This window comes from Monodelphis domestica, chromosome 1, assembly GCF_027887165.1.
Source record: "Monodelphis domestica isolate mMonDom1 chromosome 1, mMonDom1.pri, whole genome shotgun sequence".
Taxonomy (NCBI): Eukaryota; Metazoa; Chordata; class Mammalia; order Didelphimorphia; family Didelphidae; genus Monodelphis; species Monodelphis domestica.
The window spans coordinates 502,641,050-502,661,551 of record NC_077227.1 but is presented as its reverse complement, the minus strand read 5'-3'; the positions used below and the strand labels follow the sequence as shown (position 1 = coordinate 502,661,551).

The 20,502-nt window shown below is 33.1% G+C and overlaps 1 protein-coding gene and 1 long non-coding RNA gene across 2 annotated transcripts in view; one reads left to right on the top strand and one right to left on the bottom strand.

Moving 5' to 3' along the window:
* Positions 1-20,502, bottom strand: part of ADNP (activity dependent neuroprotector homeobox) — a 31,221-nt gene that overhangs the window by 5,122 nt on the left and 5,597 nt on the right. The window contains exons 2-3 of the mRNA XM_007475737.2: positions 4,886-4,998; positions 862-954 (exon numbers count right to left, since the gene is read on the bottom strand). Of these exons, the coding sequence (XP_007475799.2) occupies positions 862-954; positions 4,886-4,993 (201 nt within the window). The 5' untranslated portion in view covers positions 4,994-4,998. The remainder of the gene's footprint in view (positions 1-861; positions 955-4,885; positions 4,999-20,502) is intronic.
* Positions 130-19,599, top strand: LOC103093250 (uncharacterized). The gene is made up of 2 exons (XR_001623895.2): positions 130-625; positions 19,258-19,599. It is a non-coding gene; the product is annotated as an uncharacterized LOC103093250 (long non-coding RNA).

Here is a 20,502-nt window from a genome sequence, read left to right as displayed (position 1 = left end):
AAAACTTCCCACAGACTGCGCTGAGAGTGGTGCTAAAGACAACAGTGCTTCACAGTGTATTGAAATTAAACAGGAGAAGGAGCCAAACTTTTAGAATTTTCATCCTTAACACTTGTGTAGCCAGTCCTTTGCTGAGGATAAAAAAAACATATGCTTGGGGAGATTTTCTTTCTTTCTGAAATGCAAACTCTATGAAGTGATTAGCCCATATCTTTGCCAAAATTAAAACTTCCTCTAATGTCAAGATGTATATTTGAGATGATGTATCATGCCCAATACTGGACATACCAAATTATATTAGAATTTGCTTATATTTTAATATCCTTAGGTAATTTCCACTCTTGTCTGGGTTATTAATATGAAAGATTAAGATAGCTACACTACTATCTCAGGTAAGGAGAGCTTAGATTATAATGTTTCTTGACAATTATGCTATGTAAATAACCAGTATCTCTATAATAAGGAACTGTCATTTAAAATTCTCTCTGTTGTTACTGTCATTCTATCTTAGACATCTGCTTCCCAATGTGTTAACACATAAGTTTGAGAGCCACTGAAGAATAGAAACAAGAAAGCCTATGTGGCAGAGGAGAGTCAAAGATCCTCTTTCAAGTTTCAAAGAAAGGTAGGGATGCCTAACTACAATTAAAATGGTGGTACATATTTTGCACCAACAGTTTTCCTATAAAAACTTTGGAGCTAGAATCCATTAGTGAACAATAAATGCTTCATTTTAATTTATTAAAAATAAATAAAATTTTGTTTTGTTTGTTACTGTCCAGATATAATGATGAGAATGATGACAAAACTCATTCAGAGTTCTTCTCTGATTTGGAAAACAGGAAATGCATAATACTTTACCTGGTTTTTTGTAAGTGAAGGGTCCCATAATCCTACATCCTCCCATGTAGTGTTTTTCAAATAAAAGTCATTAGGTTCAAACTGTTTAAAATCCTGCAAGAGAGAAACAAAGTGTAAAGAAACAATTGCCAGTAGTATTACTAGAGGGCAGAACCTTATATAGAGCCAACGACTTGTTAAAAAGGGATAGAGAAGAACAAGATGCTTATTTTTACAAGCAAGCAATTACAAGGGGATAACAACTACTTGTATGTCTCAGATAGAACATTTTACAAAATCGTGAAAAGGCACACAAATCTTAGAAATCCTGTTTGAGCAAACTTTTTTTAATGGTAGCTTTTAATTTTATGTCACCTTTATTTCTGACCCTGCCCACTCCATCATACCCTCTGAGCAATTCTTTATATAAAAAAAAAAGCAATTCAACAGCACAAATTAAGGAATCAATTGAGGCCAAGGATGTGCAATATTCAACACATGTACCCCTCACCCCCAATCCATCTTCTCTGGGCAAAAAGGGAGGGGAACAATATCAACTCTTCTCTGGGGCTAAGCTTAGTCATGAAAATTACAAAGCATTGTTTCATTTTTTTGTTTTCTCTGTTTACAATTTTGTAATCATAGTATATTACTGTTTTTCCTGGTTCTGTTTACTTCACTCTGTATCAGAACATAGTGCTCCCATATTCTCTGAATTCTTGATATTTGTTTCTCATGGCACAGTGATAGTTATATTAATATAACTTGTTTAGCCATTCCTCAAATTGATGGGATAATCTTTTTCGACTGGACTTTTCCATACAAAGTCAGTGAGATTTCCAAGTAAATTGTTAGAAAGCTTGTCATAATCAATATAAAGCACTTTTCATTACAGTTGTTTTACCTGTCAGTACTTTATCACACTTCAGGTCTTATATTTCCCTCATTTCCAAATTTTTGTTCCATAATAAAAGGTTCTCCTAAGTCAACTTTCTGAAAACAGAGAAACTTTCTCCACTGAAAATATATGCAGATGAATATTCCTAAAATACATATTTGAAAAAACAAACCAAGAGAGTGTTTTATGAAACAAACTAAATTTAGTTAACTCTTTGATGAAAGGTATATGAGGTACAGGTCCAGAGAGATACAAAGGTAACCCTTTGATAAAAGGGGTATGTGAGAAGTATCAGAACTGCTATGCTGAATTCTAATCTACAGAAGGTTCTAGATAAAGGTAAAAATGGCACCTTTATGTTCATTTGTGGGAAACTGTAATTACATTTTATGTAGGAAATGTAAACTATATTTATAAGCATATGCAGGAAATGTAAATTACAAATGTAAAAGGCATCTACAGACATTATCTTACCTGCACTCAATCTTAGTATTCTCATTGATAACTTATAATCAGTGTTATAATTTTTCCCTTTATAAGATGGGAAAAAACAAATGGAAAAGAGAAGTAAAGATTTCTGAATTTTCAAAATGTACAAAAAGAAGGCCTCTAGATAAGGAGAAAGATTATACAACATTGGTGGTAGTGAATGGCCTAGATTTGGAATTTAGTGCTAGCCAAATGATGAAGATGATTTGGGTCCATTTATAAACATCAAGACTACTATCCTCAAGAAAAAGATGTGGCCAAAATGGAAACCACTTAAGAGCTCTTCTCTAAGTTATCAAAATGGCCTCTTAAATAAGTTTCTCTCCAAAGTACTTGATTAAAAAGCTACAAATAAATAAATAAATATATCTCATTCATTTTTGAATAAACATTTGAGAGCCTTATTATATTTAAAGGTTTTGTGGTGGATACAAAGAAAAGGTGAATAAGGCAAGGTTCCATTATAGTTTAGAGTATAGCACAGAACAAAGTTCACATATAACCATTCTACAAAGCAATATGTAATAAGTGCTACAAGAAGTGTACAAATAAAATTCCATCTGTAAGTAGCATCTTGATATTTGCATTCATAATCAATGGATTGACATTGATTCCACACTTGATTCCAGATGAGTACTCCACCCTTTCTTCCCCATTTTCCTTCCTCCCAAGGAGGTTTATTTTAGTCTTTGTAGTTTTAGAGGATGTACTTCCACACACAGACTATAATAAACTTATAAGCTTGAGAAATATTATTATCTAGCATTTACATGTTATATATTAATAGGTTTGGGGGGGGGGGAGGGAGGAGATGCTCCTTTTACCAAAAAACCAAACAAAAAACCAAACAAACAAAAACCAACAACAAAAAAAAACAACAAAAACCAAACAAACCAACAACAAAAAAACAAAAACAAACACAAAACAAAAAACCACTTACTCCATCACTAATGATATTCTTAAAAGTTGTTTTTGAAACAGTGGACCTTCACTGCCAATTCACCATTAAAAAAATAACTGTTAAGACTTGTCTACTACATTGGGTCAGAGATTCAACAAATGTTGCTAAAGTTTGGCTTCAATTTCTAGGGGGAAAGGGAGGCAACCTAGATACAAATTATAAACCTCTACACATCTAGTAGAGAACATGTATTAGCTGAAGATTTAATCAAGATAGTGCTAAGATTCTATTTATCTTCATGATGTTTTCTGTAAAAGAGATTCAATTCCATATTTGAAAATCAACTACATATATGCTCCAAGGAGAACAAGATGAAAAGAAAGGTCCCATGTATACCACATTCAAAGAAGAACTTTGTAACAGCAAAAACTCCAGACAAGAAATAAGTGGGTACCCATCAATTAGGGAAGAATAAATTGTAGTAAAGAAATGTAATGACATATTGTTCCGTAAGAAAATATGAATGAGCCCAGCATGATGGTATCCACTTGTAATCTCTCATTCTGAATAGGTTTAGGGCTGGTTGATCACATGGGTTTAGGCATTCTGAGCTATAGTGGGCTAAGTTAACTGGGTGTCTGCACTAAAATAATGGAATCTCTCAGGAGAAGGGAGCTACTAGGCTGAAAAGTTTATGAGTGAAATTTCTACAATGACCAGTCACAAACCTCCCTCCTTCTAAGCAGATTGGGTGGACTTTGGGTTTGCAATGATGTACATGTTACATATGGTCAAGATTTGATCAATGCATTTTCTTTCTTTTCTTTCTTTTTTTTGTTTTATAAGAGTGTGTGGGGTACTAGGAGTGTGAATTTTAGAAATATAGTAATATTTATTTTCTTCTTCTTTTAATAAAACCCTTACCTTCTGTTTTAAGGCATAAGAACAGAAAGGGCTAGGCAATGGGGGTTAAGTGACTTGCCCAGGGTCACACACAATTAGAAAATATCTGAGGCAAGATTTGAACCCACGACCTCCCATCTCTAGACATGGCTCTCAATCCACTGAGCTACCCAGCTGCCCTTGGTAGTAATGTTTCTAAAAGTATTCTAAAACACTTATAAAAATGAATTGCCCTTTTATCTTAAGGATGTTAATGTCTAAAAGATCCCACATATATAAAAAAAATATATAGAACTCTTCATGACAGAAAAAAAAAACCCTGAAAACAAAGTGAGTGCTTATCAATTGGAAAATGGCTGAATAAATTGTGGTATCTGAATTTATTTGCCATAAAAAATGAATGAAGAAGTCAGAAAAACAAAGATGATTTGTGAAGCAGTGCTTTCTTTCCTCTGCAGAACCGAGAGCAATATATGATTACACAGCATAAATTTAAAAAACTGTGCAGCACTATACTTAACTGCAGTAAATATTCTTGATTTGAAAGAACAGAAAATGAAGTACATTCTTCTTGTAGAGCTGGAAGACTACACGGAACCTATATTATCAGATGTTTCTGCCAGTTAGTTTTACTTACCTGTTTTTCTTTATTATAAAGGAAGGTTCCATGGGAGTGGGAGAGAGTTTATATTGGGAAATAACTTTAAAAAAAAAAAAGATATCAACAATAATAAAAAAAGTAAATGCCCCTAATAGCGGCCAAAAAAACACACCAAAAAACCAAAAAAAAAAAAAAAAACTGTTCCAACCATTTATATCTGAAAACAAAAGGTGGCTCAATATGCAATACTTACTTCTATATGTTCTTTACAGTATTCCAAACCAATGTCACTAAGTATTTTTTTCACAGTTTTCCGGGCTTTTCTTAAACTGCCAAGGTTGTTGACAGGAAGTTGGAACATAGTTTCTATTGGGAAAAATTTTTTAAAGGTTAGTCAAAATACATACAATTTTCATTACTTCCTGTACCTTATGCCTGGTGCTGGAACCATGAACACTATGCATAACTTGGCAAAAAGGTAGGTAGGTTTACTTTTCCATTTAGGCAGTTAGAATAAGTATCTCCCAACCCTTCTAGTTTATCACAGTTTCATTATAGTTTAAAGTGTCTAATCACCATAGGAAAAAGAAAATTTGTCGAGTGAAGTAGACATATTTGAACTGTCTTGATTATATGCCTGTTGATTCCCAAAACAAACAAAACCCCCACTCCAACAAGTTCAAAGGCAAAAACCAGAGAACCTAAGAAATTATTCTTTGAGGGATGGCACAATCTTAGGACTAATTCTTATTTACTAGACAGTGGCAGCCACCATTGGAAATTAGTTCTTTGCTGTCTAAGAACTTCACTGTATAATTGTGTATTACCCCAGGATAGATCTACTTTGGAAGATATGAAAAACTGAAGAAATTACTTTGTCTTTAAAAAGTAGGGAATAGAAGAAAGGAGATAATGCTAAGACAAAGAGAGCCTTGCATTAGAGCAGACTGATTTAAAATGCGAAGGAAAAGGAGCCTCCCTAAAAAATATTCCTTTAAAATTAAAATTCTAGACATACTTTAATGTTCAATATAGTCAATATATCTAATACTGTAATATACATCCTTTTTTTTTAGTTAAGGAGACTAGATTTTTTCACAATATAACTCAAATCCAAAACTTTATGAGATATGTTTTAAATAAGTAGACTTTTAGAAATGGGACTCAAAGCATCTGAATTTAAAATGCCTGATAAAGTCCAGCCAAAAATCATAGAATTTAATACTTTAGGAGGATTTAAGACATCTAGTCTAAATCTTTTATTTTATAAATGAGGACTAGGAGGCCCAAGCCAGTTAAAAAAGACTTGCCCAAGATCACATACGTGGTTAAGTATCAGAACCAAGAATAGGTCCTTTGGCTCTAATTCAGTGTTCTTTTGACCATGTCATAAAAACAAAACTAAGCTAAACCCGTGTAAAACTAGGTCTCACAAACAAATATTTTTATAGTCACTGTATGTTATTTCAGAGTCAACAGTAAGTATAAGGGTACATTTTAACTAATTTGTTAAATTTTTGGAAAAAAAATTAACTCCGGTCATCAAAAAACTTTTTTTGGCTTGATTTATTAGTCCATATAAACTAGTCCTGGCACTTTTGGGGCACTCTTGGCAGTCAGAGGTCTGCTTATGGGACACTCCTAGGAAACATGAAAGTATAACAGGCTAATTGGAGAGAATATTCCTTAATAATCATAGGGCATGGTTGAAACACGAGGGGGAAAAACAGCTGTATCTTTCTTCTCTATTCATCTCAAAAATTTCCTAGACAAATCATCTTACCAGGAAATGGGGCTTTCCAATGTAAATTTCAATTAACCTCAGAAGCTGAAATTTGCTCAAGAAGGATTAGCACTACTGATTTTATTTCATGGAGAAAAAATAAAAATTCTCAATCCATACAGTTGGCTCTCCAGGAATCAATAACTAAAACTAACAGTCTAGGGGTAATATTCAAGGAAGCTTTTATAAACTAGCTCATATACTTGCATCTGTGAAAAATACTAAGAATCCCAAGGGTCTACTTAGTTCTATTAAACTATTTTAAAGCTCTCTATACTAATCAGTGCCTGGTGCTTAATTGATCAACTCAAAATTCTGAAAAACTGAGCAAGCTCTTTTAGGATTTGGGCTAGGTGGTCACAGAAGATTTGTATATCTTCAAGGTGATACAAAGAAGGAAGTGAAGGGTGATGTCTTAGTGTGAATTTCAGCAGAAAAAAACAACACAAAAAATTTAACTCATTACTTAGAAACAATCCAAGTTAAAGTCTATTGTCTTAAGAAACAGATCCCTAATGTTTCCATTGCATCTCTTAATTCTGTAATTTACTTCCTTTTCCTTTGATAATTTTGATTCTTTTGATGAAAATCAGTCAGAAAGACAGATAGGCAAAAGCTAATTACTGTTAATTCCAGCCATAATTCACGAGCCTTGTATTTCTAGCTTATTGGTAATCTTTCTTTCTAGCCCCCACTCTGGTAAAGTTCAAAAATTATATTACCTTAGACTCATGCCACTTGGTTTGCTGACAATATGGTCAAATGATAGGAACTGTGTTTGTCTACTGTATTTGACTGCTAATTAGGTAGTTTCCTAAGTGTTAATGAACACAAAAGAATATTCAACTAAAACAGGCAGGAGTGGAAGGAGGAGGCAGAGCTTAGTTCTTTTTGTCAATACTAGCATTATTTTTTTGAGCAGAGATTGGGAGCTGGAAACCTATAGTATGCAAATTAGCAAAAAATTAACACAATTAAGTAATCAATTTGGTTTAAAATTTGTCTAAGGAGAGATAGGAAGGTTCTAATCAAAGTTTTTCTAGCCCAACACAGTATATTAATCATCAAGCTAAGAACCTTTTACCACATGAGTTATCTGTAATTTAAAGGAAGACTTCAAGAGACCTTCTATTTAGGTCCTATTTATGCGGTGGAGGTTACCTTCGTTTCTTTAATACTATATGCTGGTACTTTGCTAACTCTGGTAAGTCCTACCAGCTTTAAATAACTTTAGGATGGACTTGGTTTTCCCTATGGCTTCTGAGAATCATGTAGCTAAATTGTGAAGAGACTATACCAGAAAGGAGCCTACTTGGGAGACTGATTCCTGTGCTCAAAACAACCTATTTATCTAAGGCAAGGAAATTTGCAATATCCATACTAATGAAACCAAAGACTTAGGAAATAGTTAAGAACTTAAAAGACAATAAAAGTGGCATGTACCTCTCTTCAGGACATGTAATAATAGCCCATTCTACCTACTCTATACATTCCCCACCAATTCAGTCCCACATTCTAGTGACTTCTTTCCAAGGTAAATTGTTAGGATTAAAGCATCTTTAGGTTTGCTTTCAGAAGACAGGTTTGAACAAAGACACTCAACCTTTCTGGGCTTCAGTTTGTTCATGTGTAAAATAATTGAATTAGACCAGATGATCTCTATGGTCTTTTCCAACTCTAAAATCCTATGACCAAGTGAAGATGTGATGTTTAAAAGGTTGCAAAAGTCTTGCATAGAATTCTAAGAGGGTGTTTGAGAGTTTACTTTTGCTCCTGAACACAAAGGAATAAGGCATTTGTGCACTCCAGACAAGGTTTAAAAATATACTCCATGTATTACTGCCCACCAGAGGCTTTTAAGGTCTCACAGCAACATGACCTATTACAAAGTAAATAAATTTAAAAAAGTAAATAAAAAAAAGATGAATTTTCTGGCATTCAAATGTGTTTGTAAAAAGTAGTACAACAATATTCCTTATTACAACCCTGCTTACACTTAGTTCCTACTCTGTTATATAGCAATAACCATGAATGAAGAAGACAGAAATTTCTTATGAGGGCTAGGGACAAAACAATCATAGGGATGGATATAGCTCTGAACTCCTTTTGAAGAAGCTGTACATTTGAGAAAGTCTTGATGCTTAATTTGGTAGTCACTCAATTTATTTCACCAATATTTAATAAAAGGGAGGGGGGAATACACACAAAGTTTAAGTAATATATTCGTGAAGCATAGAGTGAAGCCTTGTTTGTCCGTTGCAACTTCATTTGGCTTACTCAGCTACAGTAGTCTACAGAAACACTGAGAATGGAACTCTTTCAATCATCCAAACTTCAAAACCTTTCTGATCCCTTAAGCTAACTGATCCCCACAAATAATGAAATTAAACATTCTAAAGCTAAGACTAAATTCATTATAAAGGAACTTGTATCTCCAGCCAATATCATTACACCTTGATACAAATCAAATTCAATAAAATCATCCAAAAAAATTGCTACTTTTGGGAAACAAACAAAAAAACAAAACCCCAATGCTTTAGAAAAAAAAATTAATTTAAAAATTCAAATATAGCTAGTTTAATTACACTGACATTTTCAAAAATAGGATCATCTGATGAACTAGAAGATTATTATTGTTCAAAATTAACAGATACTGATTTGATGTGAAATTTACGGTTAAGAACTAATCATGTTTCTTCTCTATCAAGTTTTATAGACTATGATCACACCTATTGTTAAGAGCTAAAATTAAAAATCAGTCTTGATGAAGCTGGCCAACTATTAACTTGTAAACCCAGGAAATGAATTTTCTGAGAAAGTAAGAAATGCCAGATTTTTATCATTACTATCTATAGCTTTCCACTAAAACAAAAATGACCTAAAAGTCCTGCAAATACAAATGAAATTTCTAAGAACTGACCCCTATAACTGCTGACAAAGGTTGGGAATACAAGGTACCCACTTATACAGGTTAAGAATCTTTCATCTATCAACCACTATAAAAATTACTTTCAGAAATGGAATGTTTTAATCTTTATGAAGTAGAAGGTCTAGCCACTCTTTTCTCTGAAAGCTTCTTCAGCTATTGCTTAATCTTCATCTAGAAATATGGAAGGATACAACAGCAACAAGATGCAAAATTTACTTAAGATAACACATTAACTCTCAAGTTTCATTATAATCATTTGATAAGTAACAATAACTTTGCCAATTGCCCTGATCTCATCACAGTTCAGAAAGGAAGTCAGTTATGTCTAGCTGTCATTCTAGCAACACTCACCACAACTAGGCAAACGACTATTTTGGCTTGGAAAAAAGGAAGGGAAAATCTTACACACCCTCAAGCAAACTATACTAACTTAGCATCTCAATGAAAAATTTGGAAGTCTGAACAGTATTAGGTACTTTTGCTTATTTGTAGTTTTCCTTCAGAAAAGCAGTTGGATTATGACTACTACCTCCTTATATTATCCCACCTTCTCATTTTTAGTAATGGATGAAAAAGAGAAATCAAATACTTAATGTAAAATTTAATTGGAGAAGCAGCTGGATGAAAAACCTGGGTTTAAGTTCTAACTCACTATTAGCTATAGGATCTTGGGTAAGTACCCTCATTTCTAACTTTTTCTCAATTGTAAAATGGGGACAATAAAAATTCTATCTACTAAAGTGGTGGTGAAGGTGGCTTTTGTAATATAGCTTTTATTTTTTTTTTAGTTTGATATTTTGTATGCATACACATACCTGCTTATATTTCTTTAGGAGGTTCGTAAAGACTCACATAATCAGAATAAAGCTATATCCTAACTTTGTATAATTAGTAGATCAATAGATGCTTGCCTATAGGGAAATAATTAATGATGATAAATGGTACCACCCTACCATCTTCTGGGTTGAACAATTTCTTACTCTATAAACTAGTTGCCTTGCTCCTAAAGAAGAGGCTGTATTTTTGGTGTTAATGGCAAAAAGAAGGATCAATTAAACTAATGAACACCATAGTGAACCTTTCCCCTTAATTTTGTTTATTTTTTGTCATAAAGGAGAAAGCAGAAAGAAAAACAAGGAAATCCCACCAGTTCAACTCTGTGTCTGAAGTACCTAAAACTCCAATTCCCCACAGTACCAGAACATGGCATCATGAGGAGAACATTTCTATGGGCTGACAGTTTTAAAGGAAGCTGAAAAGAATGATACCACTTTCAAGATAATGACTGAAAGTGGTTTACTAAAATTCTCTCTGGATAAAACCATGTAACTATCAAATTTTGGAACTTGCTACAAATTACGATGATAGCCCAAGCTGAAGGTTGTTATATTTTGAATTTTCCTGGAAGTCAAGGCATTTTAGGAACAAGATTTATGAATAGGATTAAAATTTTAGTAAAGTACTTCATTAACATACAACTATAAAATTTTGTTTGTAGGTTTTCCATGATCTTGGTGAAAACCTGTAAGCTTCCTTAGTGATCAAAACTCATTAAAGAAAGATAAAATATCTTCAGAATTTAATGTTCTATTTCACAGGATTATTGTGAGGTTCAAATAAGTTAACAATTGTAAAACAATGTGCAAAACACAAATAAATGTTAGTTATTAATATTTTAGTTCTCTTTTTAGTTGTCTGATGGCAAGATAATTAATACTTTCTCTATGTTAACTAATTTATAAAACTGCTTACAGTTTCTAAGACAAGGCTCACATTTTTAAGAACAACTTCAATTTGATTCAATTTAAATAATATCTAAAGGGTCCACTATGTGTGCAAGGCACTGTGCTAGGTTACAGGAGAAGTGAAAGGAAAAAGTCTCTACCTAGTAAAAACTAACATTCTGCTCTTTCTTTTTCATTCTTTCCCAGGAACTGATTTCATCTGCATTTCCGATATTCTCTGTTAAGCTTCTCAGGTTGTGGGTTCATCTTCTTCAAAGGATTTCAGTGCCAATAATAATAGTCTATTTTCAAAAGTTTGTGAATTTAAAAACATAAAAACATGTTCAACCTATATGCTAATAACTTGATGGATAGTTTTAGCAAAATACTACATCTGAATTGGGAACCAATGAATAATTCTTAATAATCAATTAATAATAATTTCTGCTCAATCTAACAAAACACACACCTATGCACGCTAGCTTTTCATTGTTCAATATCCTTGGGCATCTGATTTCTCAAATGCCAGAAACTTTTAATTGAAACAAGGGCTATTATTTTCCTTTCCATTCCATATTCTCCACTTTGCCTCTCCCACTATTTTTGACAGTCCCAAGACAGTAATGCTTAAAAGTTATTAAGGGAAAGTTAAGTTTTTACTGGAGTTGATAAATAGTATTAATAACACGGGACTCACAAAGTTGCTTAGAACTAAGTTTGAAACACCCCAAAAAACCCAAAGACAGCACGTATGTATGGCTATGTACATCAATCACAACTGAAATAAAAGATACTATATTTTATGAGTACAATTTATGGTTATTTATACCATTACTATCATACCAAAAATATTAATACCTAATCTAACAAACACAGAAAAGGAAAGAGACAAAGATTAAATAAATCAGTTTTTGGCATTTTCTTCCCTATGGTTGGTTAGTACTACTTATAAACTTAGTTTTTCTCCCAATTTGATCATTTTAACAATCCAGTAAATTTAACAAAACTTCAAATAGAAAACTTTCCCTAATTTCAAAGGGAAAAAAATAATTCTCTATTCCAAGTGAAATGTCAATTGTTAAATTCTTTATTAAGCTGAGATATTAAAATATTTTAAAGATGTAATCAAAATTATACTGGGCAAAAGCAGAATGACTTTTAGCCAAAACACATATAGTACTCATCTATTTAATATCCTTCCTTCCTCTGATCAACAAGGTCAGGATGCTTTTTCTTGTAATTTACTATAATCAGATTTAGTTGGAAATTAATAGCAGATCAACCTCAGTTGGACATCTAATTACTGGTAGAGCTCAATCATATGGGATATTCAGGTAGGGCTAGAACTTCTGCTCAAACACCTTTGACCCAACTCTTATCTGTGGCTCCAAGAAGCTGTAGTATGTACAGCAGTCACATCCTGGCAAAATTGTGACTTGAGGATAACTGATAGGCCTCAAATCTGTTGGTGAATGAGCAGGGATGTCTATCTCAAGCATGTGAAGATGTCCCCCAGTAGAATAAGTGGATAAGAACGATTCACTGCAATAGCCATGAAGGCAGCTGGAGCAGGTGCTGTAGAGTGCTTAGTGCTTGATCAGATATTGAAGATGCCAAGGTCATCCTGGACCGAAGCCAGTCATCCTGACTTTTCTCCTGTCATTGGACTTGGTTGACTGGAAGACAAAGCGAGGTGTAAGAATTTGTGCAACTCTACCTCACTTAAATCCAATTCATGAGCAAGTCAAGACATCACCCATTATCACTGCACTGTTTCTCTTTGAAAAAGAAGGATGAACTATAATTGTACAGTTACTACCTAACTCAGGTCTCCAAATTCTAAGTTAGTCTTCTCTATATTGACCATTCTGGTCAAGTTAAGTTCTCTTATCTATCATGATGCATGAACAAAGACAGGATAGGTAATATTCTCTTGTCTGAAGGTCCCATCTAGGAAGTAGTAGGAAACAAAAATAAGAACTCAACTTTGAGAACTTTGGATTTTAAGAGTTAATGCCAATTCTGAAGTCAATATGGAGGGATCCTGTGTGATGAGCTTATTTGTTATTGATTTTGTATATGGCTTCTATTCTTGTATTCCTAGTTTGGTCTGATTATTAGAACTTATAAAACCAAAGTGACACACATATGGTTACTGTTTTAAAGGGAAATTTTCATTTGGTCCTGGCAATTGTACAGATATTCTTTCAAATATGGCGATAATATTAAATGATGCATCCTAAAAAATTTCTGGGTTCTTTGATAATTTTTCTGATGTTATCCTACCTCAAAAATTAATTTCATAAAAATTGTATTATTATTTAGTTCAAATGGTAATTCCAACAACTTTCCAAATGAACTCTAAACTTTGGGTAATTGGTGACTTACCATAACTAAAGGCATATCCCTCAACTAAAATGGGCTCTTCTCATTTCCCCAATTCTCTGTAGCACTTTATTTTCAAACCTTTAACATTTGTTTTAGAATTGATATCTGTTGCAAGGTAGAAGAGTAATAAGGGCTAGGCAATTTGGACTAAATGACTTAGTCAGGGTCAGACAATTAGAAAGTATCTAAGGCCAGATTTGAATTTAGGGCCTCCTATTTCCAGGCCCAGCATTCTCACTGAGCCATCAAGGTGATCCCTCTGTAGTACAAGATACTTGACACTAAGCTTTTAATTAAAGAAATTGTCAGCTCTCTCGTATAAAATTTGGAAGAGGGTTATACAATTCTGTCTTAGAATTTTGAACTATGGCATTCCTTTAAGAAAGACAATGCAAACATTCATAAATTTACTCAGATAAATTGTGGGTCTTTCTATAAGCCACAATACAAATACTGTGACATTTCACATTTTAATCAACATAAGTGAGAAGGAACATATCACAATTATCTAGTATATTTAAAAAAAATTAATGACAATCATAATGAAAATCAATGACAAATCATAAAAATGAAGGCACTAAAAGCCACATTTAGATAGTTCTCCTACTACTTAATCCAATTCCAAGGAGTTCTTTATATTTTAAAGTACTGCATGTATGAACATTTTAGTCTTTAAAAACTTAGTCATGGGGGCAGCTGGGTAGCACAGTGGATTGAGAGTCAGGCCTAGAGATGGGAAGTCCTAGGTTCAAATCTGACCTCAGATACTTCCCAGCTGTGTGACCCTGGGCAAGTCACTTGACCCCCCCCCCCCCATTGCCTAGCCCTTACTACTCTTCTGCCTTGGAGCCAATATACAGTATTGATTCCAAGACTGATGGTAAGGGTTTTAAAAACAAAACAAAACAAAAACAACCAAAAAAAACCCTTAGTCATAATTCAGGATTTAAGTTATAAAAAACTTCCCAAACATTATGAGTTATTTTTACTTTTATATTTGGCAACTGAATAAAGGTACACCACTGGGATAAGTAACAGGAACACCAAAGTCCAAGTAAGATTAGTAAGTGCGACTAAGAATTTTGAATTTAATCTCTATCCCAGAAGCAAAATGTAAAGGGTTTCTGTTTTCTATGATATCATAAACTGATACATTTTGAGTCAAGCAACAACAAATGGTAATTTCAGGTATCTGTAATTTGATAACAAGAACACAACTTGGTGTAAAAAACAGTCCCTGTCACTAACACCTCTCTACCATAAGCTTACTTTTTCTTTTTTAGCATTCCTTTAAATACAAAATACAAAGCCAGATTTTACAGGTAAATGAACCACTCCCACTAACGTAAACGAGCCACTTTGAGTTACTTTTAAGTTTTCCAGACCATTAGAATACCATTAAGTAAGCAACTGCTCCAGTGTATTAATGGTACCCTGGTGGCTTGAAAATTGTAAGGAACTTCCAAAAGTGCTTAGTATATAGCTTCCTTGATAGTAAGGATAGGGCCAAGCTGAAATCCTGTAAAAAGGAAAGAGAACAGGGAGAATTCAAGGTCCTTCAATCAATCTTTATTAAAAGCACATTTATGTATTTTAATAAAGAAGCAATATGGAACAACAGAAAATCTGCTAGACTAGAATCACAGGACATGGGTTCAAATTCTAGTAGTAAATGAAACAACTGTGTGACCTTAAGCAAATCATTTTGCTTCTCTGGACATTAGTTTTCTTTATTGGCAAGATGAGGGGATTTTGGATAGATGTCTACTAATTTCTAGCTCTATATCTGAAAACAGAACTTTTATGTATAGCTTTATATTTATACAAGGGCAGAACTACAAAGGAAGAGGGGATTTAAGAAAAAGTGATAATTTTAAGGTAACACAATAATGGAAATATCTTTTATAATACTGAGAAAGTTCAGCTTCCATTGATTTGTTGTTTAAATTCTTTCCCATTACAGTGTAAGATCAGCAAAATTCATATTTGAGATACTATCAAAATTATTACTCAAAATGATGTTTTGATTCATGTTTAATATTAGTCTGAAGGGTTTTCAAACATAAGCCAAGACACAAGAACCTGAATTTCACATTATTACAAGAGCTGGGAGGTACATATGTAGTCCAATCTGTACTCAAATAGAAATCCACTCTATAACAACTTGTGTGATCTTGCCAAAGTTCCTAAACCTTAGCATCTTTATCTGTAAAACGAGAGATGATCTCTAAAGTTCCTTCCAGGTTTAAATAATTTATTTTTTAATTAGTTTAAAAAAATCAAAATTATGTATAAGTTAGAGAAAAATTTCCCATAGCACCAGAGGTACAATTAACAATTCCCCATTTATCACAATCTTATCTTTTTACATCAGATAAAACAATACAAGTGTAAGTATAATGAATGAAATCTCTGAACTGGCATTCTAACAGTAAATGAGCATTTATATCTAGCTCACATCATTCCAAGTTATTTTTGCATTATTAGGCCAATTAAAAGAACTGCTTTTTTAGTCACCTGAAATTATAGGCAAAGGAGGCAGTTATAAAGAAACGAAGCAGCAAATATATATAACACACATGAAGCTTGTCAGTGATCAGCAAGCTAACAAATTGTAGAATATTTTAAGGTTTTTTGTTTTCAACCAAAATTTTTATCTAAATCTTTTATCAAATTTGCAGATCCAGATAAAAATGTAATTGGGAAATGTTTAACAAAATAAAAACACAATGCAACATACTTGGAGATTAATGATGATTTAAGAAACAGAAGTCATTAATAAAAACATTTAAAATACAATAGAACATACATAATGTTAATTTGTGGTTTTCTAACTCAATATTCAACCTACTGGGATCTTTTTCTATTTTGAATTTGATACCATTGATTTAATGACTGTTCTCAAGTGGTCCTCAACATACCAAAGGTGTATTTTTAAAATGCCAACAACAATCACCACAGAAACCAGGCAAAGAAAATTAAAGTCACTTTTCTAGGATTAAATACTATTAACAGCTTGTAATGTGTAGGAGAAGGAGGCTAAACAAACAAGATATCACACAGGTTCTGGTTGCTGAGTAGCTTTAAAGATACATATAATCTTAACCAGTTGTCACCATCTAAGGCTACCTTCCTTTTTCAAATGGAGAAAAGTATCTTATTAGAATCATTCATCCATTCTACAACTGTTGGAATGTCTATTTAGTATGGTTCTAAAGCTGCTGGGAAAATACCCAGTTATACATGATACAGTGTTGTGGGATACAAGGTCCTTATCAAAAAGTAATGATAATACACAAATATCTCCAATAAATGATGATATGAATAATCTGTTGTAGGGCAACAATGAGAGATAAAACTGGAAAAGTAGGTGAAGTCAGACTGTGAGGGCCTTGAATGCTAGGATGTTTGGATTTGATTCAGAAAGTGACAACATTGGAAGTTTTTTGGTATAAGGGAAGCAACACAGTAATAATATTTCAGGAAGATTAATTTGGAGGCTGTATGTAGGATGGTTACATTAAAAGGAGAGAGAATCTGAAGGGAGACTAGTAAAGAGGTAGCTATAATCTAAGAGATAAAAATCTAAACTGAGGTTAACAATAGTAGAAATGCAAAGAACCATGATAGATACAAAACTCAAGCCTATAACTGTCATTTTATCAAACCTATCAACAATATTATTAATGTTCAACATTAGTTTTGACCTCTATACAATTCCTGTTTAGAAAACAATAAAACTTAACTCAAACTTACAAAGGGGTAGGATAATTTTATTCAGGCTCATTTTCTTCTACATAAAAGACAGTTATTGGTGCAATCACTATAAAAGCGATGAATTATTTCCCAGTAGTGCATTACCTCCCCCAAAGCCTGAAAACTATACATTTGATACAATTATACTACAATATTGCCATTCCTGAAAGGCAGGAAAGTCCTGGTTGTCACAGCAACAATTCTTTATCTACAGAGCATACTGTGTGTGCATGCATACATGCATATAGTCACAGAATATAGTGTTTTTATACACTAATACTTTAAACACACACACATAATCTATCCAAGATACAGTTAGCACAATCACAGTTTCAAATTTCTCAATGGTCTTCTACAAGATTTATATGGTGTTGTGCTTCATTTGTCAATGTATAAATACATTTGGGATATCTATAGTGCAGAGGCAGGCTTACCGAGTGGCAAGAGCACTAGATTTGGAACCTAGCTCCTTTCCTTACATTTTGTGTGAACCTTGTCAAGAAATTTTAGGCTTCAGTTTTCTCAAGTGTAAAACAAGAGGGAGTGTCTTGATTTTTTCCCAAGGTGCCATTTCAATTCTTCAACCAAGAAACTCCATCTGAACTGCATCAATTTTAAGTAATATAGGCTACCCTTACTTTTTAAGGTGTCACTTGGATTTAAATGTAACTGCTGTTGCCGACAACTGCAAACTATCAATAATTTTTTATTTAGTTGTTTGTCTTGGCCACGAAGATTTTCAGAAATGTGTCCAACTAACCTTAGCAAGCTACAAGTACAGTAATGAATAGTTGAAATTATGAAGAAAGTGATGGTTTTTTAATTTACTTTAATCTGAATCAGTGGAATTCTTAATTACTGATAACAACTCTCAGGGAAATCACTATGCCCTGGGCAAGGGAATGTTGTTCCATAGATAACACCCATCAGCACCTTACCCTATTGTGTAGACAGAAAAGAATATAGCACTTGGCAAAGCTTTCTATATATAATCTAGAAGATTTCAAAATGAGAACAAGATAATTCTTAAGATCCATGTGAAGAAATTAAGTTATATTCATTTATATCACTTCTGAAAATAAGCATGTCTTTTTACCTGAATGGTTTAAGATAGAATGAATGATATACTTTACTCAAAAAATTAATTTAAACAACTTTCTCAAGTTTTTCTAAGATATCTTCAATATAAATCAGCCAGAAGTTATTTCTTTTTAACTTTTCTATAAGTAAGTTATGCTTTCCAGGGGGCTCAACCCTCACTCTTTCCCCTACACAAAAGTCCCATTTTTACAAAGAACAGAATTGATCTAGAAAATTCACTGTCTAAAGTCAACAGAGTAACTCCTTCACTTTCAAGGATTCTCTTCCTTCAACACACTTTGCCCCTACCTCAAATTGGCAAAATTCAGTTTTTAGGAACTAAAACTTTAATCCTATTTTCAGTGGATGAGAACATCATGCCAACAGCTTGCCAACTTAATATACTTCTCCCCATTCTCCTATACAACGATGAACGCTTTGAGTAGTGAGCTATGTGAAATGGACTAGGAGTAATTAGTGAGGTTTGAGAATATTCAGGATCCCAAATCAGCTTCATTTTTGAAGGTCCAACTTTTTTAGAAGGGTTTTAGATTTTTTGGAACCGTCCAAGGAGAAAAAAAAAAGGTAACACAAAAATGTAACCACAGGAATGGAATTAAGAACTAACTGTAGCAGATACCTGGGCCATAAATTCATACTTTCTTTTCTTTTTCTGCTGAAAATCCAAAGACTATTTTCAAAATGATTTAAACAGTTACTAAGGGTAATTTTAAAGATCTAGGGAGGATCACTTAGTAAAAGAAACTAAAACATATCTAACTCCAAGTCAATGAAATTTCTCTTACTCATCACTTATCATCTCCCATAGTATTCTAGCTTTAAAAGATTAGATTAACAAACTAGTTCAGGAATCATTCTAATTTTTATAACTTTTTTTGGCAACTATTTCTGAGAGTTGCTCTCTATGACTGAAATACTGAATTCTATTTTTTCTTTCCTTAAAGGTAGTTTTTTGATGTTTTGGGGCTGTTTAACTGGCTTGGTACTTGGACATCCGGAATACAATTACCCTTGCTACATGAAACAAAAACTGAAGATCCATGGATAAAATAATGACACAGAAGTGCGAAGAATCACTGTTAAGTTATGAAGTATTCATCAGAGGCTTCTTTAGTCAAAAAGTTCATTAGAGCACCATAATGAATTGTAATTTAAGCACAAACTTGGAAATAGCTTTGTATGGCAGAGTTCAAGGAACTTTTACTGTGCCTCATTTTCTGTACTTGTAAAACAATGAAATTTTTGGGAGTCTATATGTAGTTTATAAAAGAACTTAGAAAAAGTGACCTATCCTTATTGAGAATAATTATGTGAGGGTCAGCAAGAGAGCCTTTATAAACACAGTGCTTTGTGTTATTAAAAACATCCAAAAAACTGCATTAGCCATGTTTGTGTGAGTAGCTCAAAACAAATGTATAGGCATTTTTGAGAGCATTAGTAAATTTTTTAATCAACAAGATAAAAAACCCATGCAAAAATATTAAACTCATATTCATATATATGTATATATATAACCTCAAATTTCCTTATATCTTATTCTATGCATTCATATTACTCCTTTTTCAATTCCAGATACTAAACCGACAGCATCTATGTTCAAATACAGCCTTTTAAAACATATAAAGTATGAAACAGCATCAGAAAATGGGAGCTGGAATCCATAGAAATAATTGAATCTAATGCCTTCATTTCAAGGAAGAGGAAACTCCCAAGGTCATAGAAAAATCATACCAAATAGCAGAGCCATAATTTGAACCCAGGTTCCCTAAACAAAAAGAGTATCTTGTCCTCACACCCAGCTGAATACTTCCTGTCTTTTTCAATTCTTAACTTTTGGAATAATGCTTAACTTCCTGAAAGACTCTAGACATGACAGATTTTTTTTTTTTTACTGCTTTGTACCAAGCCAAGTAGTAATGATACTAAGAGAATTTCTTCTAACAACCTAGAAGAGATAAGGACGAATAAAAGTGCCTTCAATATTAAAAGCTTTGACTTAAAACAATTAAAAAAAAAACCTTCTAGCTAATCACATTTTTAAATAGAGGTTTTCTTCCTAGTATAATAGAGCCTCAAAACCTACCCAGGTCGACTCATTAAAGTCATGTTGAAGGAAGACATGACATAATTAGACCAGGGGACTGATGCAGGGAGTATAAGCAATCTCATCACTCTATTTTTCAATTAAT